This window comes from Scomber japonicus, chromosome 10 (assembly GCF_027409825.1).
Source record: "Scomber japonicus isolate fScoJap1 chromosome 10, fScoJap1.pri, whole genome shotgun sequence".
Taxonomy (NCBI): Eukaryota; Metazoa; Chordata; class Actinopteri; order Scombriformes; family Scombridae; genus Scomber; species Scomber japonicus.
The window spans coordinates 17,030,077-17,056,889 of NC_070587.1; the positions used below are offsets into that span (position 1 = coordinate 17,030,077).

The window sequence follows — 26,813 nt, forward strand, 5'->3', positions numbered from 1 at the left end:
GGGGACTATTAAATTGTCCATTTGCTATAAATTGCAAAATATTGAGCTCAAGGTTATCAGGGCTCCTGGGTCTTTATACATTCACCTGTCAGCACTGGGCCACATTCGATCATTGTAGTTCCTCTAATGGAGCTTCCTGTGTGGAGCTGCCACAAGGGATGCATGTAAATGAACATAAAGCCCTGTTCTAAAAAATAAATTAATAAATAAACAGAATGGACTGCATTTCTCACAGATTGCAATTTGCACTCTGTGGGCACAGTGAAGAGCTTTGGTAGAGAAGGCGTTTATCTTTATGTGCCATATTTAACACAACAGTTTGTTGTTTTCTATTCTCTGCTGTTATAGTTGGACAGTAACTGAAAAAAGGGGGCAATGTAAGAGATGAGTTCCACCCACACAGAAGCAATACAATTGCTTTTACCTTTTATGAATGTCTTCTGAGCTTTTAGTACTGTACCATCCCCAAGTCTATCGAACCACTGAATACAATACAGCATTGTAAGCGTCACATTAAGTGTGTGCCATACAGGTATCAGTGATTCCTCTTTTATTGAGATATCTGTTGAATGAGGAATCCAAGTAGTGAATATTGCCAATCTGAAAACATGACATACATCTGGCCACAACATACATCTGTGTTGTGGCTATAAGAAGCTGAAAAGCTGTTGAAAAAGCAGCAAAGTGTCGAATGAATTAAAATAATGTGGACATCTTTGCTAATGGTGTTGATTCTCACAGCTTGTAGTTCCCAAAGTCTGTGTATTCTGTGTACAGGGGCCTTTTTAGGATGTGTCAGATTCAGCTTTACTTTGTCAGATTTGGCTCACTTTTCATCAGCTACTAAGAGACAGTGCATGTGAGCAAGTGGAATTTGGTTCTTTTTATGTAATTCTTTGTTTATGTAGTTCTTTGTAGAGTTCGGCCTAAAACTGAAACCCAAACCTGGACCATAACTGTGCCTTTCAGACCCGATCTGATTGAACCCACCTGGTACTGGAGATACCAAAAACACACACACACACACACACACACACACACACACACACACACACACACACACACACACACACACACACACTGCAGTCAACTACCAGCATGTAATACTATAGTATCTCAAAATAATCAATTATTTGGATTACCAGTTAGTAGATTCTTAACCTTTTCTGAATATCAACCAGATGAAAATGGCTGAACGTCTTTCCCCGCTGAATTTGACAACTGCCCAAACAGTTATAAGCCAGAACACAACACTGTACAGGCACAGTCACAATGCTCTTTAAGAGTTGTAAAGGGAGGTTTGGGGGTTTTAATCTGTTGTCACAACAAGGTCAAAATGTTTCCACCCAAAGTGGCTTGGGCCAGGATGCTGAACTTGTGTCTAATTCTGTGGTGTGTGCTGGATAGCATTTTATGGGAAGATTAAGCTCAAATATAGCTTAGACTGCACAACCCGAGGACCTCCAAAATCTTCAAGAGTCGTGCACTAGGGACCATGAATGTCTGTACAAATTATTAATAGTAATCCATCCAATAGCTGTTTGATGTTGTAGTCTGTGTTGCCATGGCTGCCATGCAACCTACAAACCTTGTGCTAGATAACGCAGACATAACAGACTATTGAGTACTGACAAACACATACACAGAAGGATCAAGGTGAGACTAGGGTTCTCTTCACTGCTTACTCTTGGAAACCTGAGTTGGAAGCTCTACTGTAACCATCTTTTATCACTGTAGGGAGCTCCTGTAGTTAAGGTCACACCCTGTAACAACTGCTATAAAGACAGACAGTATGTAGTACAGTATGTATTAATTCTGTTTAAGGCTGCAATTAATGATTATTTTCATTATGGATTAATCTGTTGGTTATTTTCTTGATTAATCAATTAGTTATTTGGTCCATAAAATGTTAGAAATTGTGAAAAACATTCATCACCATTTGCAAAAACAATTACTAAAACGTCTTGTTTTGTCCTGACCAACGGTCCAACCTGAAAATATTAAGTTTAATGTCATAGAGGACCAAAGATAAGAAAGAAATATTCACATTTTAGGAGCTGCAACAAGAGAACTTTAGTATTTAAGAAAAAATCACTCAAATAAATTAATTAGTTATCAACATTTTATGTTGTTGGTGTCACTTGTTTACACTGAAATAATATGAATTTTGTGACAGACATAAATCTGGACATATCACTGCCTTGTTGATAGACATCACCAAGATTTACAGATATCAGCCACAAGACAAAAGATTGTATTGGCAAAAACTAGAAGAGGATCATTGTTTCAGTTAGACTTAAAAATTGGGAGATGACGAAGTTCATCAAACTTTTGCAGTGGTCATCGTGTTAAGTTTCAGATGTTAAACTTTAGCTCTTGATATTCTTTACAAAATTGAGTTTGGATTTATTAACAAAGGTGTAGCAAACTGTGAGACATTAAAATTACTTCAACTACAACTCAATCACTGTAACACAATGATATATGTTGCACTCAAGATTATCTATATTGTCACTGGTCTTTATTGAAGTTGACCCTGTATTGAGATTTGGTTTTGCTGTTATCACACTTGAGAAATGTATCTATTCTAATCTATTTATATAGCTGAGAGTTGTGGTCACATATTAGCTACTGGATTTATTAATGATCTACTTTCCATCTCAATTTTTTTTCTTATTTCCTCAGAAGGATAGGGAAGAAGTTCAATCCAGCCACAGTAAAGCAGATGTGGGGAATACATAATTCTATTTTAGCTAGTAAACAACTGAGCAGGGACAGTAAAGGAGTCACATACATCAATTTCTTTTCTTCTTAGCATTGTACTGTATTCCTCTATCTCTGAGGTGATGAACGTGTGGAAACTGTCTCTATTCAATAAATGATTCACAAAAATGAATTAGCCAGTGTTGTTTATGGATGCCACATTGCCTCTGTCTTTCAATATAGCGTGCAGCATTGGATGTCAATGTCACAGCAGGATCTTAGTTGTCAGGGACTCGTACCCTTGAGGAAAAGCTTTTGTCCTATTTCTGGCTTTGAATCCATGTCATGAAAATCCATTAACTTCTCAGGACTCAGAATCATTAAGGCATATTACAATTTGTAATTTAGTTTGAACATGTTTGAAGGTGAACATTTGATTCATAATCAAACCTGAACAGTTGTTTTGAAACTGTTTCCACTGGAGATAAAATGGCATCTACTTTAGCTAACACACCAATAGGCAGTAAATGGAGAGCATATTTCCTTTTAATGGCTTTCTTTGTTCTCTTTCAAATATATGCCAGGTGACTTTTTTGTATTAATCAAATATTACCTTTGTCTGTGCTCTCTTACTATACAGATTTTGGCCAATATTATTATTTTTATGTGTGGCAACATGGCGGGGGCGTACCACAAACATCTGATGGAGTTGGCACTGAAACAGACTTACCACGACACCTGCAACTGCATAAAGTCCCCCATTAAACTGGAGTTTGAGAAGAGACAACAGGTAAAGTGATCAATAAGTGTAAATGAACTGAATGCTAGTGAAAGTCAGGCAAGCATTGAGTGATTGGACAGTCGTGATGTTGATTCCAGTAATTAATCATGTTTAGTGAAAATGTGCATGAATGAGGAATGTATTATGCAAGACAGATGAGGAGGGTGTAGCAGTCATGATAATTATGATTATGATGATTATGACGACAATGTCTGTAAGGCAGCAAATGAATGAGCCATTAAATCCATTTTATAGCCCAATCTTATGTTAAAAGTGTGATAATATTTAATATAAAAAAGCTTCTTGCATTTTTAACGCAGATTTTTGTATCACCAGTATAGATGTGTCACATACAATTGTGCTTAACTGTGGTGGTGCTAAATGTTCAATCTGCAGGCGTGTACTTCATACCGTATCTTCTTCCTGTACTTGTAGGATTTTACCTCAAAAATTTGTCAGTGGTGGAATCGATTCAGCCCTACATTTAGCTGTCTGTGCTTGATTCCTGTGGTTTAGGAGGGGAAGGAGTCCACAAGGGATTGGTGTCAGGGGTTGCCTTTTTACAGAATTGTGGCAATTGTTAATGACCTCAGTTAGTGTGATGATTATGTTAAGTCCCTGGAGCATGCCACATGTGCTAAACTCTCTGTAGTAGAAGCTGTTTAGCATTCAGTGTCTGCTGGTTGAAACCTTTGCAGTTGATTCATGAGAAATGGGAATACCTGCAACTAAAATTTCAACTACAACAAAAAGGGACTCTTTTAAAACTAGTCTAACTGAATATGGATCTGCTCAAGTCTAGCTGTATACATTATGCGTTGGTAAATTTTTCAAAATTACATTGACTGATGTAAAGCTATAACATTTGTTAATGTTGTCACACACAATATCTCACAATGGACAAATGATTTCCACAAAACTCTTGGTAGTGATGGGTCTTATTTTAATATAAGTAAAGGAAAGGTACCTTCTCCTTTTCTTTTCCTACTGTGCACAATTGATAAACACAAATATAGTTCTTGTCCCACTGAACCTGCCTGTCTTTTCACATAAATCTGTTGGGCTTTAAAAAAAATATTGTTATTAATTTTTAATTTAAAAAAGGTTTCTTAGCTAACTTATTTTCCTGAAATTTTTGAATGCTGCCTGTGCTTTTCTCCTCTGCTGCATTAGTTAGTACAATTTATGCAGGTGTCTTTGGTGCAGCTGCTTACATGCAGCGTGGCTTCCTGCAAGAAGTTAGCAAGGTGTTAAGACTTACTGCTGTGAGAAGCTTGGGTGTAGTAGGCTTTTTACTGGAGCTGCTGGAGTTGTAGCTTTTGAGCAGCTAATGCTTTTCAGTCAGATGATGGTAAATCCAGTTATTGTGAAAGTCCAGGCTTGGGGTGGAGTTGTCCCTATGGTTAATCCAGCTTGTGTTGTTACTATTGCCGTGAGTAAAACTGAAAATGCTTTGGGTGGAGCATTTCGCAGTAGCCCTGGAGTGCTGCTGCTGCCTGCAACAGATGGTAGTAACTGTGCAGAGACACATATCTCTTGGGTGTTCAGCGCACTCATAATATATGCTGTTTGCTGCACGCTTTTATCCAAAGTGCCCTGCAGTACAGTGAGTGAGTGCATACATTTTCGGTATGAGTGGTCCAAGGGGAACCATGTGAATTCATCATAACCCCAAAGCCCATGCAGTGTTTGTTAGCAGCCATCATGGGCCTCTTCTTCATGTAGCTGTGAGCCTCCCTAGCAATGCAGAGAGATGATCAATGGAGCAGAAAACATGTCAAGTAGGAGGTGACATGGACTTAATTAAGTGTTTTCTACAATGGATTTCTCCTCACCCAAGCTGGGCTTTATTTGCTAACTGCTGGACAGGTTAGATTAGAGTAAAACCTAAAAGAGATGCTACCACTAAATAAAAGAAAAGTTGTGTAGCGAATAGGGGTTGAGTCTGTCTTTTGGTGGCTGGAAATAAAATAATGAGCAGCGTCATACTTTTTCTTTTTTTATTTATTTAATCATTACTTTGAGTTACAGGAAGTCAACCTGACACGATCTAGTGCCCAATTAACTACCACTCAGCAATAATGGAGGCCAGTGCAGCTTTTTGTCTTCTCCAGTCATCAAAGGTTAATGCTTCAGAATTAAATTAAGACAGAATTCAATTAAATATCATTTAGCAGAAAATTTAAAAATTTTGCAGGAACAAGTCAAGGTCCGGTGTTTACCTTTTGATTACATCAACAGATCATCCCTGTACGACTTCTTCTTCTTTGTGCCATCAGGAGCGTCTCCTGTTGTCACTGCTTCCAGCTCACATTGCCCGTGTGATGAAAGCTGAGATCATCCAGAGACTGAAGGGCCCAAACTTCGGCCAAATGGAGAACACAAACAATTTTCACAATCTGTATGTCCAGAGACACACTAATGTCAGGCATGTATTATTTACTTGTGTTTACCAAGCAGTGACCAAACAGTACTTTTGGTCTACACATATGTGAGACAAACTGTTTTGTACTATTATAATTTATTATATTCCATCTCTTCTATTTCTAGTATACTGTATGCTGATATAGTTGGATTCACGCGGCTAGCCAGTGACTGTTCACCTGGAGAGCTGGTGCACATGTTGAATGAACTGTTTGGCAAATTTGATCAAATTGCCAAGGTAAATATCTCATTATTTGACTCTGTCACTAAATAACACATCCTAACTAAAGTTCAAAGCAAACATACATATTTTGGGAATGTTTGTTTATTGTTCAAAATGTAATAATAAATCATTTAAGAATATTTAGCGTATTTGCTGTGCATATAGCATTGATTTCTGACTAAAACAGATGTCCTAACTCATTATAAGACACATTAATTGCTAATGGGCTACTCCATTAAACTGTGTCACACCTAAAAAGAAAAGAAAAAAAAGAATCTACTTTAAACATCGACCACAATACACACAAACACACTGTGCAACACTAAATCTCTTTGACTTACTGCATTTTGAATTACTATCAAATATGTTCACTGATTGTTGTCACATGCTTTTTGGATTACCAAACACTGAACAGTTTGCCTGACTTGTCTTACTGTCTGATTACTGTCTTTAGAGTTAAACACACAGACAGACTTCACTATTGCAAGCAGTGCCTGTTGCTAGCACTAGTTGGTTTAATTTTAAGTAAAGCTTGCAATTACTTCAGACAATATGACCCTTCTGGACTATCTGCTGCTCCATAAGGAAAATGGAGGTAGTATCAAACTCAAGGAAGGTACCCAAAGAGTTTCTGAGGAGCTCCAGCAGAAATACTTTCTTCTGACAAGATTACATGACTTTGGCTGTGTTGGATCAAGCAGCTTCTGTTCTGTTTGCCAACAATCCTCAGGCCCCCCTCTTGAGCCTCACTCCTATTGGAGTTGCTCCCATCACCACAAACCATCACAGCAGCCCCACTGTTAAGCCAGCTGCCTCGTTGGCACCACCTGCATCTAAACAGCCAAGCCAAGGGATTCACTTGGCCTCCCAGCAACCAGCCACCTATAGGAGTTCTAACAGACCCGTTAAGTGGAGCAGACCTCCTAAAACACCTGGCGTGCTTGTGGTCAGATCATCTATGGTGCATCATGTAGCAGTTAACTCTGGCTGAACTGTTTATTACTCATCACTGCCCTGCTTCTGCTGTTGGCATGAACAGTCGTTTTCTCTCTATCAACATATTGTTATTATTTAACATTATTTAAAACAATCGATTTGTGAATCGATTAAGATAAGAATCCTGATATGTATGTGAATTTAGTTAACAATTAGTTAACAATCAATATTAAAGTCTCATAGGCCTGCCAGCTGTCATTTACATATTAGGTCTACATTGCCCAAGACTGACAATAGCACCTTCCTTGTAATTCTAAATTTAGCATGACTACATACAAGACTCCTCTTTGAAAAGACAACAGGTCAAATGTAGGGTTTCAGCTTTATAAATAATAACGTTAAGCTGTAAACCACTTCTTTTGGTGACTACTTGAGCTTTGAACTTTTCAGTTTGGTTGTTAACACTTCATCTCCTAGGTAACCAGGTGATAGTTTGCTAACTGTGCCTACAATAAGATCTGGATTTGGTGACGGCTTCTTAGATCCTGTTCTGTGGAACAAACTTTCTGATTACTTGAGATTTGTGACACCTTTGTCCACATTCACATGTGAACTGAAAACGTTTTTCTCAGGCCCATTAAACAGTTAGTGGGTGGGTGGGTGATGTACATGTGATCTGTAATAACATTTTCTAGATTAATAAAATTGACCTTTAACATTGTGATAAACCAGGTTTCCATGATGTAGTGTATCCTGTTTTAATAGTCACTTTTATTTCCTCCATTATTTATTTTCTTATTAATACAAACACATGGTCAAACATGGATATTTTTATAAATATAACTGATAAACATACTGTATCAACTTTTATATCAGCAAAGACCCTGTTTCTACACTATAAGTTTCAAAAGAAATATTCACACATCGAACTAATCTCATTCCTCTCAGATGCAGGTGCATTGGAAAGTATCACTTCATTCTTAAGAAAGGAAGACTAACAATAATATACTAAATAAAAGTAATAATAACTAATTTGCAGTAATTTAAATAATTAAATAATAATGGTCTATAAATGAAAATGTAGCAACTATGATTTCTTCTATTCACAGTTATCTGAGCCTGTGTCCCATCTTTTATATGCAGGAAAATGAATGTATGCGGATAAAAATCCTTGGTGACTGTTACTACTGTGTATCCGGCCTTCCAGAGTCCCTGCCGAACCATGCTAAGAACTGTGTCAAAATGGGTCTGGACATGTGTGAAGCCATCAAGTAAGTCCCAGTTACTTAACAGTACTATTAAAGTGCAACAGTCCCTTTAAAAAAAAAAAAAAAAAATACATCTTTGCTACTGTACATCTTAATCAAACCAAAAATGATTTTATCATTGATGTTAAAATGTCTGACCTGAAATGCAGTGGATGATTCAGTGAATGACACATGCACAGCAGCATTATACTGCATATGTAGTATATGTAGTAATGCATTAAAACATGATGTAGAAATTCAAAGCATCTTACGGTGCAGAAAATTTGCTTCATGCTGATTCTTGTATCTGTTAACTTGGCTACGTCCTGAAAGCTCTCAAGAGTCTCATTACGCTTCTGGAAATTTTAAATACTACTTTTGACTACCTGCATTTCAAAGATTGTGAAGATATGCCTTTAAACACAGTGCTTTTTGAACTGCAAGTACTTGTTAACCATTAGCTCCGATGTAGAGTTGTGTTTTTTTCAGTCTGAAGTCTGATATAAAGGGGCAGGCTGCTGTGAAAGAACTAAAGAATAGACAGTGTTTTCATGTGCATGCTACTAATTTGACTGTTTACAGATTAATACATGAGTGTGATTGTTGCAAACATTTAACCAGCTTACTGGCTGTCTTTTCTTACAAGATAGTAGTATGGGGGGATGACTTTTCTGTTGCACCACATTAATAAGTTTGGTTTTGATGCATGACAGGAAAGTGCGAGATGCCACAGGGGTTGACATCAATATGCGTGTTGGCGTGCATTCAGGAAATGTCCTGTGTGGTGTGATTGGACTTCAGAAATGGCAGTATGACGTTTGGTCACATGATGTCACACTGGCCAACCATATGGAGGCCGGAGGTGTACCAGGGTGAGTGAACTGGAGGTAAAATAGGAGCACTTCTTCCGTTTGCATAAGGTGACATTACATGAGATTGTGGTGTTTCTATCAGCTTTGTGACACCTTTAATCTTCAATATATTATCTAAAACTGTTCTTGTCTGGGGTGTTACTGTCTGTACTTGTACAAAAGAGATAACAAGATCCTATATTAATATTCATAGAAAACCAGATCTTTTGTTAATATTCACAACTATTTATTGCTAGGCGAGTCCACATCACCTCAGAAACACTGGAGCACTTAAATAGTGCCTATAAGGTGGAAGAAGGGGATGGACAGGAGAGAGACCCCTACCTGAAGGAACATGGAGTCATGACTTATCTGGTCATTAACCCAAAGGTACAGAGGCACGCACCTTAGGTTTAATAAAATAAATCTTTTTAACATTAAATAAAATGCAATAAATGACAAAGTTTCCATGTTTGTTCAGGTGGAACGTCGGAGTCCACAGCATCATTACCGTCCCAGACACACCTTAGATGGAGCCAAGATGAGAGCATCAGTCAGGATGACCCGCTATCTGGAGTCCTGGGGAGCAGCCAAGCCCTTTGCCAACCTACATCACAGAGACAGCATGACTAATGAGAATGGGAAGATCAACACCGCTGTGTGTAATGTTTGCTACATGTACTGTATGATGTGATTTGAAGTGTGGCTTCAGGTGTGTTCAGCTGTAGGTTTAGCTCAGTTTTGTAACCTGTCTCTCTCGTCTTCCTTCGTGTGTCTGTCTAGGATGTGCCAATGGGGCAGTATCACTTCCAAAGGAGATCAGAAAGGCAAGCTGCTCGTTTTTACAGCCCCCTGCACGATTTCCTTCAACAGGATTATCCCTGTGAATCTTAACAGTAGAGAGGCAGTCGACAAGATGTTTAATAAGACTAGACTTCTGTTGAAGGCTTTGATATGTGTGACTAATATTGTGCGAAATTGAAAAATATCATGTCTCTCATTTTTTCCCATTAAAGGACAAAGTCTCAGAAGAAACGGTTTGAGGAGGAACTTAACGAGAGGATGATCAGAACCTTTGATGGGATAAATTCACAAAAGTAAGGGTTATTTGGCATGTTATTGAATTTAATATTATTATGGCAAAAAGTAAACTATATTCAGAATGTTTGGATAATGCTAAGAAGATAGGCTGTTTGTCAAAAATTGCAGCTAATGAAATGTGAATGTTAGGACAAATTACGGTATGTATCCCATCAAAGAGTAACACCAGGATGGAAATCTGTGTTTCTGCTGCCGTCTGTGGTTGAACGTTTAAAGCCTGTTTAACCTCTGATCATCACTGGTGGGTGTGGTTTGGTGTGAGAAACGTGCTCTGTTGCAGCTGTAACTGCACCCAACAGTGATGTCATTGGGTCCTTTAGTACACCACTACATCACTACAGCAAGATGATAAGACAAGATTTTCGGGGTTTGTTATGATGCTTTTTAATATCAGGAGAAGTTTATTTTATATGTCAATTAAACATTCTCCACAAATATATGATCTATATGATTACACATCCTATTTATTTTAACAATGCCTATATTCTCTTTTTTTATCTAAATCAGGGGTTTCCAAAGTCTGAGACGGTGGGCCTTCATAAGGCAAAGCTTGGAAAAAGCCCCCACTTCCTACCCCCCCTACACCCCGACCCAACATTAGTTTACTAGCTGAGTTTTGCCTAATTTCTATGGAATCATGATTACGTTATTTGATCCCGCAGACACTCAACAATTGAGCCAAGACAGCCTGTTAATGTTGTTTGACACTTCACACTATAGCAGATACATAAAAAAGGACTGTTTAAAGACATTTATTAGTTTTTACTCTGAGAAAGGGTGAAAAACAGTGCAATTCTACTAATGTATCTCTGAACTATCTCTTTAACCAAATCACACACATTTAGGCTATTTTATGTGATCTCCTCTTGATAAATAATGTAATTACTAATGTAATATTTTTTCACTTCCATTCACTGAGCCTCCCCTGAAACTGTTTGGAGCCCCAAAGGGAAGGCCCGCCTCTGATCTGTACTATAATGGTCTCTATGCTTCCAGACAGTGGCTCAAGTCCGAGGACATCCAAAGAATATCGTTGTTCTTTCACAACAAATCCTTGGAGAAGGAGGTAAGAGACAGTGCAAGTAAATTGGCATCATTCACCCCCAGTGGGTATATACAGGAGTAGTTGTTTCAAAGAGAATTATGGAAAATATTGTTACTGCTTTCTTTTGCCTACACTTAGCTTAGTCTAAAATCTTGTAACTTGCAGGAGGATTTGTGGTGTGGGGTGTGCAGTTGAACATTTTTTGAAGTAGCTTGAATATCAGTTCTAAATGCCTTTTGTTGAAATCTGAAAACCTCTCTTTTTATTCTTTTAGTACAGAGCAACAATCTTGCCGGCCTTCAAATACTATGTCACCTGCGCCTGTTTGATCTTTTTCTGCATTTTCATTGTGCAGATTCTCGTCCTGCCAAAGTATGTATGCTCTATGTAACATTATGCTAGAAATAACATTGCTTTTATCATAATTAACTGTGTGTTGATGTGGAAAAAAAACATGTGCATTTATTCTTATATGATAGAAATGACTGAGCTAATGTCTCTGTGCTTTGATATAATTTTGCGCAAAGGGCAGTGTTTCTAGAAACGTTTGCACAATGACGTTAAACTTCATGAACTAAACTTGGTGAACGTGATGCTTTATCAATTTTTTAGGACAACGGTCTTGGGAATATCCTTTGGAATGGCTTTTCTTATCCTTTCGTTGATCCTCTTCATATGTTTCATTGGACACTTCCTGGTGAGTGCCATCTTTATCTTCTATTGAAACCTTTATCTGATCACGTGTATGTTCTCTAATGGTCTCTTTTGTACTTAATTTCCATTGCCATACCAAAGGCACTTTAGTGGTCCAAATGCCCCTCTGATCAGCTTAACAGCCCCTTAAGAGCCCTTGTAGTAAAAGCCCTGACCCTGTATATAAAAGAGGTGCACCACCCCTTCACTCCTTAGAGTCTGTGCACACCACTGCTTTGTTGGATACTTTGGAAGACGAGTATTCTCACACTTTCAGGATATATAAACTTGCATAGATCCAGAGGTTAAAATGTTATATTAAGAACATTTTATCGTTGTCTTTGTTGATTAGTCTTTTTTTTTTTGTTTGTTTGCTTGGGTTTGAGCACTAAAATGTTTTGGTATGTATCCTGCGATTTTTGTCTCTGCAGCTTGACATATTTTTGCTTGAAAAGAAAGCACAGGCACTCATGTTTTAAGATATTGCCTCTGAAGTTATATATAACTAACTACTGGAAAATAATCTAGGGCTTTAAACGCTGCTACGTGATACTCACTGTCTAGTAAAAATAAATGAAAGACTAGAAAGGTACAGCAATTTAAGGGAAGAGAACAAAGAAATGGGTATTAAAACATTGAAAGAACTTTAAAAGTTCTATAAGCCGCAGGGATATACAACCTATTTCACCCAATGTCTGTTCTTTCTTTGCAAGTTCGAATCTGCTGCTTGGCTCTGAACTGTGCTCTCTGTGGATGTTGCCCAAGGCTCAAAAACAACAACGCTAAACACAACAATAGTTTAAAAGCCTCCCACTGCCTTTTGTCAAATTGATTTGGCATTGATGGGCTCATGTCATCATGTCATTGTGTACTTGTTGAATTTGCAGACACCCATGAAATCTTATTCCAGGTTTTATGTCAAATAATTCCTCATGTGGAATTCATCAAACCTTTGCAAATAGGAGTAGTAGACTCCATAATGAAAACACACATTTTACAGTTTCAAGATCACATTCAGTTTGTTGGTCCCAGCCAATTATCACAGGGCGATCATACATCATCCACAGCCTGACATTGTAAAATCTGAAGACACGCTAGCTGTGTTTGGAGTGTTCAAATCTTTGAGCTCCGACATATCCAGTTATTTTTTCATAAATGAGGGTTGTATACATTTTAAGATCAACCATTTGATCCCTGTTAGATTTTATCGTTGTAGGCTGAAGACAGGAAGATAATAAAGCCAAATAATATGTTTTATATTTTTTCTTAGACTAGTTTGGACACCATCTTAAAACCACCCCAGTCAGTTGACTTTTCATAGTTGTAGCACAACAACACCAACATGATTTATTATGCATGTCCTTAGTTTTTTTTGTTGTTTTTGTGTTTTTCAGCATTCCTTGCAGAAACCTGTCACTGTTTTAGGAGGGAATGCTCCTGAGTACCTTAAAAAGATAAAACATGATTATGTGATGTACTGACTTGCATATTCTGCAGGTTCTCTGACTCGACATCTTCTACTTAATTTAGACCTGGCAGATTAATGTACTTTGTATTTCAATTCTTGTTCATTTCATATTATTAGAGGTTTTTTAATTTTTTAAAATTTAGGTATGAATTGCAAATGCCCTGTTTCCAAAACAATGGCTTGACGTTTCTGGTGATTCCTCGGGTGCACAATACAGTCTGCTATCCTTAGTTTATTATATTGTAATGTATATCCCCGAGCTATTCAAATGTCACATCCACTCAGCCCCAGTGATGCTCAGATATTGCTCTGAGATGATCAGCAAATGATTTGGGCTTTCATTGTCATTGTCTCGCTATGAAACACATTCAGCTGAAGGCAATGCTGCAAAAAGCAATTGACTGTAACTAGTGCAGCAAATGTCTACTAAAGCCTGGGAAGATTTCATTCCTGCATGTCCATGTACAAAAACTGAGTAATAAACAGTACGTAAATATATTACAATGATAATGGCTTTTGTGAATGGCTGCAGGTTAAGCATTGCTGTTTTAAATGAGGGACATGATTGCACAGTGTGTAGTGCTCTTAAAAAACATACTGACCTTGCACTCAGTTATAATGATTTGATTAGTGAAGCACGAGGTGGATGCTATTTAATAGCCCCCCTGTAGTCAAGAACGTTATCTCTGCAGTCTAACTGAAGGGCTTATTGGAAGCTATATACTGATTGCTTGCATCATTTTAAACATAATGAAATCACTTTCTGTGGTCATTTTGTAGCACTGTTTTTGCATGTGGTTTGACCTGTGTTATAGTATGCATGAATAGGTTGACAGGACCTTCTTCTCATAATTGTTTGCCACTTAATTCCAGTGGCTGATTGGCACTGTTGAAGCAATTGGGAGTAAATCAGTAACAGGTGCTTCAATGTGTGAACTAGTTGTGTATTTTTTCATTTATTTCATAGTCCTTAAGCAGGAGAAATAATTAATATATGTCTGTTCATATGTATTTGTGTTCCCAGGTCATTTTATATATTTCTAGTCATGCATTTCTGTATTATTTGTCCCTGCAGCACTGCAGTAAAAGTGTCCCCACTTCTTGGATGTGGCTGCTGAGGTCATCTGTCATTATTGCCAACAAGCCATGGCCCCGCATCACTCTCACCATGACAACCACAGCTTTAATACTCATAATGGCAGTCTTCAACATGGTAAGCTTTTATGTGTAGCTAGGTACTGCAGAGAAGGAGGGGTAACACCAATTAGGCTCCACTGGGAACGAAGTATCACAAACCATCAGATGGCACCCCTCTTATTTTAAACAGCAGTGTAATTAGAAGGTAATGGAATGCAACATATTGTCACACAAACAAAAACAGCAGAATCCTATTCATTGAGCATCAAATAAACTTAGCAGAACTGCTGTACTGAACGTACTTAATTTACATTTTTTATTTCTTGCTACAGTAAAAAGGATGTAGTGCCTCAGCAGTGAAAATGTTTCAGTCATAATTAGGGTCTGTGAACGCGCCAGAATTTTAATGTACAATTTATCTGCTTTCCATTTCTTTTGTTTACTATGCCTCAGATATATTGGATATATTTCGCCACACAATCAACTACAGAAAAACATCTTCTTTGTTTTCTGTTGCCAGGCAGTCTATCTGAGATTATGGCTCCCCTGCATAACAGTGCACACACCATTTGCATGTACAGATAAAGGAATACTGTATAGAGCATTTTTTATTGTTATTTTTGCGCTTCTTCAATTTTCAGGTTATCTGATTTAGGTTTATTTCTGTTCAGAGAAAAAGAAAAAAAAAGCTTAGGTAAAGGTGGAATAATAGCCTGAGGCTTTTTGTGAAGTTGCGTGATAAAGCATGGTGTCAAGACCCTGGTTTAGACCTTCACACAAATCGTTTCCAGAGATTATAATCTTGTTTTGCACCTGACGTGGGTCAGTCGCTCAGGGCGCATGAACCAAATTAACTTTGCTCAGTGGGGCAGCCAATTCTCATTTTATCCTGCAGGTTCACTTTAAAGGACATTATTGAATGGTTGTCGTTATTGGCCTCTTATCTAACAAGATTCTATTTTCCTCCTGCAAGTACAATGTAGACTAGTTTGTCTTTCACATGCAGACGTGACAGGCAAGCACACAGAGAGAGTGTGTTGCATGTGAATAAAGATTTTATGACTTGTCATTGCTTAATTTTTGTTGATTTTGTGTTTTTTTCTGTTTGCTGTAGTTCTTTTTGGAAGACAATGTGTCGCCTCCAGTTCCTTTTTACAATTCATCCAATGAAACACTGTTTTACCCTAATGGACAACTACTGGCCTTCACTGGCAAAAACAATTTCTACCTTCCTGTAAGTAAAGCTATTATTATAATTTTTCTCTGTAAATGTACTATTGTCTTTGGTAATTTGCATTTGACTAAATATTCGCCAACCTAGCTCTGTCTCTTTCACCTTCTGTCTGTTTGTCTAGTATTTAATTTACAGTTGCATTCTGGGCCTAATCTCATGCTCGGTATTCCTGAGGATAAACTACGAGCTGAAGATGATTATTATGCTGACAGCTGTGGTGGTTTACAACGTCATTATTCTACAAACACATGCTTCGCTACTGGATGAATACAGCACATTCCTGTACAAAACTGAGAGCCTGGACAGGTAGGTGTACAGTATTCACAGTGATGTCAAAATGTTGTTCAAGGGAGCGCGAGAATGTGTGTAAAGAGTCATGGTGGGTAAAGAGACAATGTGAGGTAGCATGAGAAAAATAAGTTGGTGGAGCTGTAAATTCTGCAGGATTCTGAGTGAATACAAACCTGTGGTAATATGAGGAGATAAAATAATGGAGAGGTTAAAGGAGAGAAAGAAGGTCAACCTTGAGGTCCCCCTCTGGTCAGTCGGGTCAAAAATAGCTCTAAATGGAGGCACTCAGGGGGCATCGCTAGCAGCTGCTGGAAACCACTAGACTTCTTTCTCTCCAAAATCTCTTTCTCTCCATGTCAATGTTTCTACCTGAAGCCCCTATAGATGGATGAAACTACTGAAAACATGCAGTATATATCAACAATCTGCAGATAACCTGGTGCATCTTAATACAAACCTGCTTCAGACACACAATGTGTTGAATGTATATTTAAGCATCTTCCTTCAGTGTAGATGTTTTTGTTCAGTTGTTAGATTGTAGCCTGTGAGCAAACATGAAATGGAATATTTGTTGTCTTATACCACCATGCTGCAATTTGAGCAAATAACATTGCATTCAACACATTTGTACAAATCAGGTTTTGCCTCAGTATAAAAGTTCTACCTAACAGTTTAGAGCCCTCCCTGGTTCTCACAAGACAGTAGTTGCTCTGTAGGCTGGAAATAATTTAGGCTTAGAGTTTGCTTAGACATCAACATCTACAATTTCACCTTACACAAAAAACATCGGAGCAGGTTAACTTCAGAGGATCCGATTATGTATAAATATAAATGTGCATGATACGTATATACGCAAATGTATTTGTATACATAATTATGCACATACATAAATATTCTTTAGCTCATAATTAGGACTATGGTACAACACATATTGGGTAGCAGATTGTATGTAACTTGGTTGCAGAGTTTTCATGAATGCTTTTGGATAACCTAGAAGAATATTAAATGAAATAGCATACTGAAGTGAGCTTGAGAATATAAATGATTATAATCTATTTGAAATACAGTAATGTATTACCTGGGTAATGTGTACCTAGGTCCATAGGGTAATCAAAAACAATCAGGTTATGTTACTGTGTTGGAGTAATCCAACAAATTACGATACTAATTACAATTGCAAGGTCATCAGTGAACTGTAAAGAAAAGTATGTAAATGGATCTTACACTGTCAGATAATCTCCATTAATGAAGTCATTGGATTTTTTCAGATTGTCAGATTCTCTGCTGAATGATGATAAGGTCTGCCCAAGTTGGATAATTGAGTTACAAATTCCAAGTCCAAGACAGTTATAGTTTAAATCAGTTCTTATGGTCTCAAGTATGTGTCCAAGTGAAGTCTCAAGTGTTAGTTAGTCCTAATTATGTACAAGACTATAATGATCCAGATTTAACAACAGTATGGCCATCTAGTTAAGTCACTTCTGACGTATTATATTCTTATAAGTAGTTAATGAAGGCATGCTGGAGCCACAGTATTCATTTAAAATGAATTGTAATATACAATAAACATTTTAAGACTAGGCTAAGGGGCAAAACATATTTTATGGTGATTAAAAGCAGTTGTATTAAACAGCTATTTAAGGTCTTGTGTAGTTTCTTATATTTTGATTATAAATTAGTGAACAACTGTAATATCAGATCAACGTATTAGTAGTATGTCAAAATTAGTGGATTAACAGACAACTGACGTGCACTATTCAAAACAATCATGTCTCCATCTCTGATGTGCAGTTCCAGCATGGATGTTGACCTAGGCTCAAGCCTGGAGCAAAATATAGATTAGCTCCCATGAATATGTATGACCTATATATTACTGTTGTTGTACCGTCACTCACACACACTTATCCAAATGTGCTCCGTTCATAGTTCATTCCCTTCATTTTACATTCTACACAACGTTCCCACAGCCTTTTATTGCTAGCAGCCCCAGAAAAATAACTGTTGAATGAGGATTAGCAGCCTAATGAGGTAATAAGGAATGAAAACAATTTATTTAAGCCACAGTAAAGAGAGACATCACACACATGGATATGTTACACATTAATGGCTATTTGGAGCAAAGCACAGCCAAACTGTGACATATGCTTGAATGGAAGCAGTACATAAACAATGTAGTTTGTTGCTTCATCAGTTGACAACGATACACCATGATGATGTAGAGTGGTGGGGAAAAAAAGTTTATTGAAACAAAATGTTGATGTAAGGCTAGAAATTTGGTGCCATACAAAGCAGGCCTACATTGGTTACTGTAAATCTATAGCACACTCATATAAGCCTCTGCTTTAAAAAGACCTCAGTTCGCCTTCAATCCTATGCCTGAAATATGTACACGTGTCCTCTAACTTAAATTATGCATTTTATATGGAATTAGGTGGAGAGAAAATTGACCTTTTCACACAGTAGTCAATTAACACAGCTCATTTGGCAATCTGTAATATAGATAGTGTATAGATCAGTAGTGTACTCAGATTAATTCATATATTTATGTCATTTGCATCATACTAAGGACGTGTCACACATTATGGAAAATATCCTTGCTGCAATTGTATGCATTCTGATGAGGAAGTCCAATATTACTTTTTTTTTTTTTTTTGAGATAGGTCAGGGGCATGTTTATTTTTCTTCAGCACCAAGACTGGAAATGAGGGTTAATTAAAAGTGAAAAAATGCCATCCCCTAACTCCAATATAGTCCTAAATACACCTTGTATATTGTTAGCTGGCGAGATAGTCATCACCACTTCTAACATCCCTGCTGTCAGGGTGAGACTTAATTAAAATGCTGCATGCTGTTATGACACCCTGTACACAGCTCCAAAGCATAACAGCTCTTAAAGATACCATGTCTGTTTTTTTTTGTATTTATACTTCTGAATATGTTTAATAAACACAATATCTACCTAGATAAGTTTAGAGGTGATGGAATGACACATGTAGATAGTGTCAGTGGAGAGAGACACAGCTGGACGTTTTGGTAATATGAACAACTCCCTCTTCAATCTGAGCAGTCAAGAGAGGCTGTATGATGACATCATCTGCAAACAAGTCCTGGAGCAGTAGAGCTTCTCTACAGACCGGAAAATGAGGAGATTCGGTGATTCATTCAAAGCCCTGCTTTCCAACAAAAGCCTTTGTGAATTTAAAGTCAACAACAAAGATCTTTTGGCACACAAATGTGGTCACTAATTCGTAGGCAAACTCCAAAATGTGTCACTGGATGAAATCATCAGTTTGAATCTACATTGTCTGATTTCCAGCAGAGGAAGGCAGCACTCTCTGTCCAAAGCAAGTGCAGTAGCATTATGTTATTTCACTCCTCTTAAGTCAGTAAATCTCACTCAGCTTTGATCGGCTATGTCATGGGAAAATGTTTACTGTACAATGGAGAAATTGAAATGTTTTGGTCATTTCCGGAGGTAAAAAAACCCCCATCTATGTCATTATTAGGAAGTTAGGGAAAAAAAAGTACACTTTCCAAATCAGTCTTTGTGTGAAACCTCCCTAACCTTCTGTCTCTCGTCAATCCTTGCCATTCATTCTGTGTAGAGAATTGATTAGATAATGAACCGGGCGAGTGCAGAACTTGAAGGCTGTTTTCTTAGTTGTCTGCTGAGCTCTGGCCTAGATAAGAATAAGAGTTCATTAATATGCAAAATGTTCTTGCAGAAATTAGGATGCAACACTCCTGGTTGAGTGCTATCACACATTTAGAACTTAAACAAGGGCAGCTAGACTTCACTGCCATTAAAAATCTGTTTAATTATACATTTAAATGATTGTATCAGTGCATTTCTAATATTTTTGTATATTGTTTGTACTTTTAGTGTGTGTGACAGAATTTTAATGGTCTCTGCCTTGATGTCTATGCATTACATACATACATACATACATGCACAATAGCTGAAGTTTGTTTGGTTGCGGAGTTCAGCCGTGGACAGGTAGTCTATTTTTAGGGTTGTGCTTAGAGTGTATTTATAGTGCTGAATCTTTGCAGAGTGAGAACACAATTTCATTTATTGCTCCTAGTGAAACGTCTCTAGTGACTGCACAGTGGCGGGGAAATTCAGCCACAGGAATGCAATGTAAACAAGCTCTAGTCACTGTAAAGCAAAAGTGACAATCTAAATCGAGTGACAGCTTGGAATACAACGGTCTGTTAATGAATCATGTGACACATGTCACAGACTACTGATTGCAAGCTGATTTTTGATTTAAATATTCTTACCCTCTTATCCCTCTGTCTTTTCTATCTTTTTTTGGTTTTGTTTTGTTTTGTCACTTCTCATTCTTAATCTGTGTCTTTGTTTTGTCTCCTCTCTTTTTTTCCTCCACACGCAAACATGTCCCTTCTTTTCCTCTGCCCTTCAAGACCAGGAGTTCTCAAAGACCTGAAGACTATGGGCTCTATCTCTCTCTTTATCTTCTTCATCACGCTGCTTGTGCTTGCCAGACAGGTAAGTCCACACTATAATAGTTTGAATGATGTTATCATCTGTCTTCTATGCACGTTCACCTTCACGGCTCTAAAATAGTTTTTCTTTGCTTTTATATCACCATTGTACTGTTTTTCACATTTTATTTGCTTCATCACCCTCTGTACATTGTTACTTCAAAATTGCTTATTTTTTCTCCCATTTTCTCTCAATTTGGAACCTGTAATTTTCCATCTAATATGCTCCTTGTCACTGCTAAGTCTGTTGGCCTGTGAAAATTGTACCCAACCATCTACACCTCACATCCCTCCACTAGATCCCACCCACGAACACAATTGGCTTGGATGTAGCGCCCTTCCATGCCGCAGGCAATGCAGCTTGGAATTGTGCTCAGGTCATTGGGATTATAAACGAGTATTTCTCTTCTGAGCCACTTGTGCTAGCTTTAAACGTTTAATGTGAATGCAGACAAAAATGGACACCTGACACTGCTTGTTTCTGTCTCTTTCTATATCCTATCTCATTCTATATGTAAATGCTATGCCACACTATAAAACATAGGTATTGTGTTTGTGTGGTCTCCCTGCAGCCACTCTAGGTGAGAGATGTATATGAGCCAGGTGGCTGCAGTTACCCAGGTAGACCTGAAGATTTACTAGCCAGGAGATGCAGAGACCAGAGAGTGGTCATTCTGGAGATTTGTGTGTTTCTTACTATGGCTATTTTGGGATAATGCTACACGGCAGGGTACTTACTGTACTTGGGAGTGGTCCAGAATGGAGGCATTATTGTGCTCTGGAGTCTTGGCTACTCAAATCAACTGCACATATTTGAAGTCCCAGTAATCAATCAACGTTTTGATTATACAGGTAGTTAAACCCTAATTTCAGCCAGTGGCAAAATGAAAATGGCAGAAGATAATAGTACAAGCAAATCATATAATATATGCATTCATGTGTGTATGTGAATACACACTTTATACATATGGAATATAAGTGTGTTAAATGGAGGATGAAGCCACAGCCTTCAGTAGGAAAAGACATGGGCAAAGTAAAATTGTTGTTTCATATCTGAGCTTATCATTAAATAGGATGCAGCTGATCCCCCAGGCCCAACTGTGTACTGAAATAAGAACATGGCTGCCATTCGTTTTTTCTTGGCAGAGGCAACGGTGTAAATAAAAAGTATGATGACTACGAGAGGATGTACAGGCTCAAGCAAAAGCAACAGCTTTTACCACATGCATCATGTGCTACTGCTTAACTGACCAATCACCCTCAAATAAATTAATTGAACATTTTTAAGTGAAGTATTACTGCAGGGATACTTATTTGGCATAACATTACACAGGGCATATGTGTTGTATGCATTATTTAATAAGATATAAATAGATTTCAAAGGATGTCCGTCCACAGCTGGTGGCACTTTAAATTCCTCACGGAGCATAATTGAGATTACCTGTGAAAACTCAACTCAAAAGCTATGAAACGTGGAAAATATGAAATGAAACTCCCTGCAACAAGTGCTGCTATACAGAGTCAAAACCATGCACATGAATATTAAGCAGGTGGAGTTAGAGTGGATAATAAATGCATTTGTAGAAGACAAATTACTGATGTCTCCAGCTCAATGAAAAGACACCAGGTGCAACCATGTGTACTGCAAAAAAACAGATGCTATTTATTTAATGTGTGCTCTGATGTCTGTATATACGCACTTTGTATTGGCACCACCCTCATCTCTTTCTCTTTGACTGGAGCAAGTAATTATATTTTTAATATTGAAGCATGTCAATTCCTTTTTCCTTAATTATTTTTCCAGTCAGATCGTCTTAGAAATTTCTATCATGCGTTTCTCCTTGGTTTATGCATCCCTTCATCAAATCTGTTCATCATGTGCAGCTCAGGGAAAAGGCTTAAATAGAGTCATCGTCATAAACCACCTGAGCACTTCACACAGAAGAAAAATGACAGCATAAACATTATACATTGCACCCACAATACTCACTCTGAGGTTCCTCACCTGTCTTATAACATTTTAACTCCTGGCTGTGTTAATAATGTACAGGTGATGTGATCATGCTTTGTGTAGATGTGTATATCTTGTAATTTAACAAAAGCTGCATAAATCTTTCTTTATGGTCTTTTTTGCAAATTTTACAAAGAAGTCCATTCTTTCATTGTGACTTCTTTCTGACTTACAATTTGGTGAAATCCACACTTATTACTTGTTTCTATTTTTCTCTGTGACTTGATGGAAGCAAGCTTTACAGCTGTACCTTCAGTCTCTTCACCTCTGTGTCCTCTTGTAACAGAATGAATATTACTGTAGGTTAGACTTTCTGTGGAAGAACAAATTCAAGAAGGAGTGCGAGGAGATTGAAACCATGGAGAACCTCAACCGGGTTTTGCTGGAGAATGTTCTTCCTGCACACGTAGCCGAACACTTCCTGGCACGCAACTGGAAGAATGAGGTGAGTAAACGCATGATTACATTTCATTACAGTTATGTTGGATCATGCAAATTTTGTTTTGACAAATTGCTGCAGGACTGATGTATAATGGTTTCATAGAGGGCTTGCAGCATCAGTGGCTATATGCCAAGATCCATTACATCCATTCATTAGCTGTGATGAGGCACGGCAGAGAATCCATGATACAAGTCGATACAATAGATTTGAAACAATTTATGTACATATTTGATATTTATTTGCTGTAATCATGTTGATTTTTAATCCACTTTAAAATCACAAGTGTATCAGACATTCTGCAAGGTGTTATTTTTAGTCGTGTATATAATTCTGTATATCTGCATATAAATCTATGCACACAGTGTGAAGTATGCAAATACAGAATGTACAATAGAGTAGTATAGTATAGTAAGTATTAAAAGTATGCTTTGTAAAGTTAGTGCTGTGTGGTGAATGGACGGTACTGTAAATAAAGTGATGGGGTGTTTTAGAGATATTCAGTGTAGACTTCTTAATGACGACAAAGCATTTGGAGACACAGTTAAAGTGAGTTTGCAGACCGGCCTGTGTGACTGTCTGATTCTGGATCATGTTACATTCCCTGAGCGCTTCTCACTGTGTGAACTGTGAAAAGTGAAGTTTTAGAAGATCTTGGCAAGTTTAGAGGACATGCTATCTTAGAGGTCATGCGAGTTTAATAGAAATGCTGCTTCTGCTGCAAAAAAGTCCGAATGAAGAGTCAGCAAATGATTCTATTCCTGCACTTGAACAGCATCCAGAAGCAACTTGCTGGTCTAATGGATTTCAGAGCAACTGTTTGTCGTTAGGGTGATTTTGCCTGCTTTCATTTGTCTGTCTCATTCATCATTTGTGTCATGTCTGCCTCTGTGGTCCCACTGATGACAGTATTCTTCAATAAAAACATCAGTCAAGTATTTTTAAGCCTGCAAATCCACAGAAAACTCCTGGGAGTCTAATCTGATGTTCACCCCACATCATTATCTTGAAGTAATACGTCAGAATCTCAGTTAATCTTTCAGCAGCTTTGGTTTTATATTAACGTCTGTACTTTCAGTACATTGTTATGTAGCTGACATCTGTATTTTGTCTCCTACAGGATCTGTACCACCAGTCCTATGACCTGGTGTGTGTCATGTTTGCCTCCATCCCAGACTTTAAAGAGTTCTACACTGAGTCTGATGTCAACAAAGAGGGATTAGAGTGCCTCAGGCTCCTCAATGAGATCATTGCTGATTTTGATGAGGTAAATTACCCTTTTTTAACATTCTACCTGTGCTTAACATACTAGATGGAACCTACACAGTGCAGAAAGAGTTTTCTTGTAGTATGTGATTGGATGTGTGCCACACTTGCAAACTACAAGATCTTGCTTTTGGGTCAGTTTACTTTCTTTTTAAGGAGTTCAACAAGTGTCATGTAATCATACACTGCATAGATCTTCTGCATATATGCTCCTTCTATTTAGAACTAACAGTCAGTAGTTCTGCATGACCTATGTCTTATATGTTTTAGCTTTTGTTTATTTGTATTTGTGTGCATAGCTGCTGTCCAAGCCTAAATTCAGCGGCGTGGAAAAGATCAAGACCATTGGCAGCACTTACATGGCTGCTACTGGGCTAAACGCATCACCTGGGCCTGAGTACACATCACAGGTAGACTCATCACACACAAACCTCTCATTGCTTTTTCCAGCTGGCACAAAGTCATTAGCATCTGACTAGAAATGAATGTTATTGGTTGTGTTTTTCACTAGGAACATGACAGGCAGTACATGCACATTGGGACCATGGTGGAGTTTGCATTTGCTTTGGTGGGAAAGCTGGATGTTATCAACAAACACTCCTTCAATGACTTCAAACTCAGAGTTGGTGAGTTTCACAAGAAATATACATTTTTAAGTAAAATGCTATATAATTATTAATATTTATTCCCTTTTTTCCCTTCTATTGCACTCTAAATATACCATACTTTCACCTGTCAGTGTTGGTATTGTTAGTGTTCCATTGCAAGAAAGGGAAATACCAAGCAACTTTGATAGAAGTCAGCAGTTGGGAAAAGAGGTTGTTATCATCTGTCAGACATCAAATGCTGCAGATAAATCAAGTGAAACATGAGAACACAACAATGTCACTGCTGTTGGGTAAGAGTTGCAACCTTTGCAGACTTGTTCTTGTATTGGCAGCAATCATATGTTATTACACAGCTGAACTTTTGACATGTAGCACTGGATTTACTTAAAAGAACAAGCCCGAAGGTAGACTACAACTCCACTGACATGTTTTGTACTGACAGGGACATGTATGCAGCCGTTATGTATCCAAGAAATGTCTATTCCACTAACCTAGAGATTTGTTAGAGGGGTAATTTCATTATCTTGGCAGAAATAGAGAAAGATGCCTACATGAATAAATAACTAGAAAAATAAAATGTTTACTGCAAGACATGTATAGTCATGGCAACATAACAGCAGAGGGAAGCAGGCAGAAAGGTCCCAGCTCTCTGCATGCAATAAGAGCCAGAGCTCGATACCTTCAACCTGTCTGTAAAGATCCCAGCATGGGATGCTCCATTAACTCAGCAGTGTGCGTGTGTGACTGTACATCCCTGCTGCTTCCAGACGGGCCTAAAATGCTCCATCAGAGAGGGATACAAGTCCCCACCCACTGGGACTGGACAAAGCCTGTGCCTGTGCCTGTGCACTTGTGCGCATTGCAGTTTGTAGCAATCTAGAAATTGACTCAGAAGCCAGAGTGAAGAGAGACCCAGTGTCATCTCTGTGCTGTGAAAAGCTCCAGAGCCTGCTTAGCAGAGGTGTTGAGAGTGCTGGGGATTGAGAGTTCAGCTGCATTTAGCTTCCACTTCATCTCTTGTTCTGATGAAATCTTGTGAAAAGGTTTGTTTATTCTGGAAGCAGCAGGTCTTGCTGAAGGCCTTTTGGAGCTGCACACTGGCTACACTCAATAATTAATCAATGATATCAAAAATTGATTTTAACATATCTTAAACAGAATTGTGAAAACAAAATGTCCTCTTTGATGAATAGTTTTGAAATATTTAAACCATTTTAAAAGGTGCATGAAATACCAACAGGTTCAGAAAAGACAATGTTGAATTAAAAGTCAAAAACTTGGTTACCTACTACTTGTTTCCTTTTTTAGGTATTAACCATGGTCCAGTTATAGCTGGAGTCATTGGAGCCCAGAAACCACAGTATGATATCTGGGGGAACACAGTGAATGTAGCAAGCCGAATGGACAGCACTGGAGTCCTTGGAAAAATACAGGTAATTGTCCTTTAATACCAGCAATAACTTTGTCCTTCTAACAAGTATTGCCTGTGTGATACCATGTATTCTTCTGTTAAGAACCCTTCAATGAGCCACATCAATACACACTGTAGTTTATTTCTAATCAATCCCCCATACACTATTTACTCCTGTTTTGCTAAAAACTATTTAGCCTCATTTTAAGATGAAGCAGTATATTTGTGCTTGTCTTTAAAGGTTTATGCCCTCAGTAGAAACCAGCAGGCTCAGTGCCTCGGTTAGAGGAGGGAAGTCAGCCAGTGTTGAGAGATGGACTTACACATTGGTGGTTTTGGGATTTGTTGTGAAAAATATAGAAACCCACCAGCTTTGATAAGATTCTGTGATGCATTTACAGATTGGAGTTTCTTACTCTCAGTCGAACATAGCGT

At 37.9% G+C, this 26,813-nt stretch overlaps 1 protein-coding gene across 1 annotated transcript in view; it reads left to right on the top strand.

Annotated features, from left to right (window-relative positions):
* Positions 1-26,813, top strand: part of adcy2a (adenylate cyclase 2a) — a 65,630-nt gene that overhangs the window by 37,260 nt on the left and 1,557 nt on the right. The window contains exons 4-24 of the mRNA XM_053326611.1: positions 3,344-3,493; positions 5,764-5,912; positions 6,035-6,146; positions 8,211-8,338; positions 9,028-9,186; positions 9,423-9,555; positions 9,647-9,823; positions 9,949-9,992; positions 10,182-10,262; positions 11,263-11,332; positions 11,586-11,683; positions 11,924-12,008; positions 14,548-14,685; positions 15,724-15,843; positions 15,965-16,149; positions 20,563-20,647; positions 22,941-23,099; positions 24,214-24,360; positions 24,659-24,769; positions 24,871-24,985; positions 26,276-26,400. Of these exons, the coding sequence (XP_053182586.1) occupies positions 3,344-3,493; positions 5,764-5,912; positions 6,035-6,146; positions 8,211-8,338; positions 9,028-9,186; positions 9,423-9,555; positions 9,647-9,823; positions 9,949-9,992; positions 10,182-10,262; positions 11,263-11,332; positions 11,586-11,683; positions 11,924-12,008; positions 14,548-14,685; positions 15,724-15,843; positions 15,965-16,149; positions 20,563-20,647; positions 22,941-23,099; positions 24,214-24,360; positions 24,659-24,769; positions 24,871-24,985; positions 26,276-26,400 (2,571 nt within the window). The remainder of the gene's footprint in view (positions 1-3,343; positions 3,494-5,763; positions 5,913-6,034; positions 6,147-8,210; positions 8,339-9,027; positions 9,187-9,422; positions 9,556-9,646; positions 9,824-9,948; positions 9,993-10,181; positions 10,263-11,262; positions 11,333-11,585; positions 11,684-11,923; positions 12,009-14,547; positions 14,686-15,723; positions 15,844-15,964; positions 16,150-20,562; positions 20,648-22,940; positions 23,100-24,213; positions 24,361-24,658; positions 24,770-24,870; positions 24,986-26,275; positions 26,401-26,813) is intronic.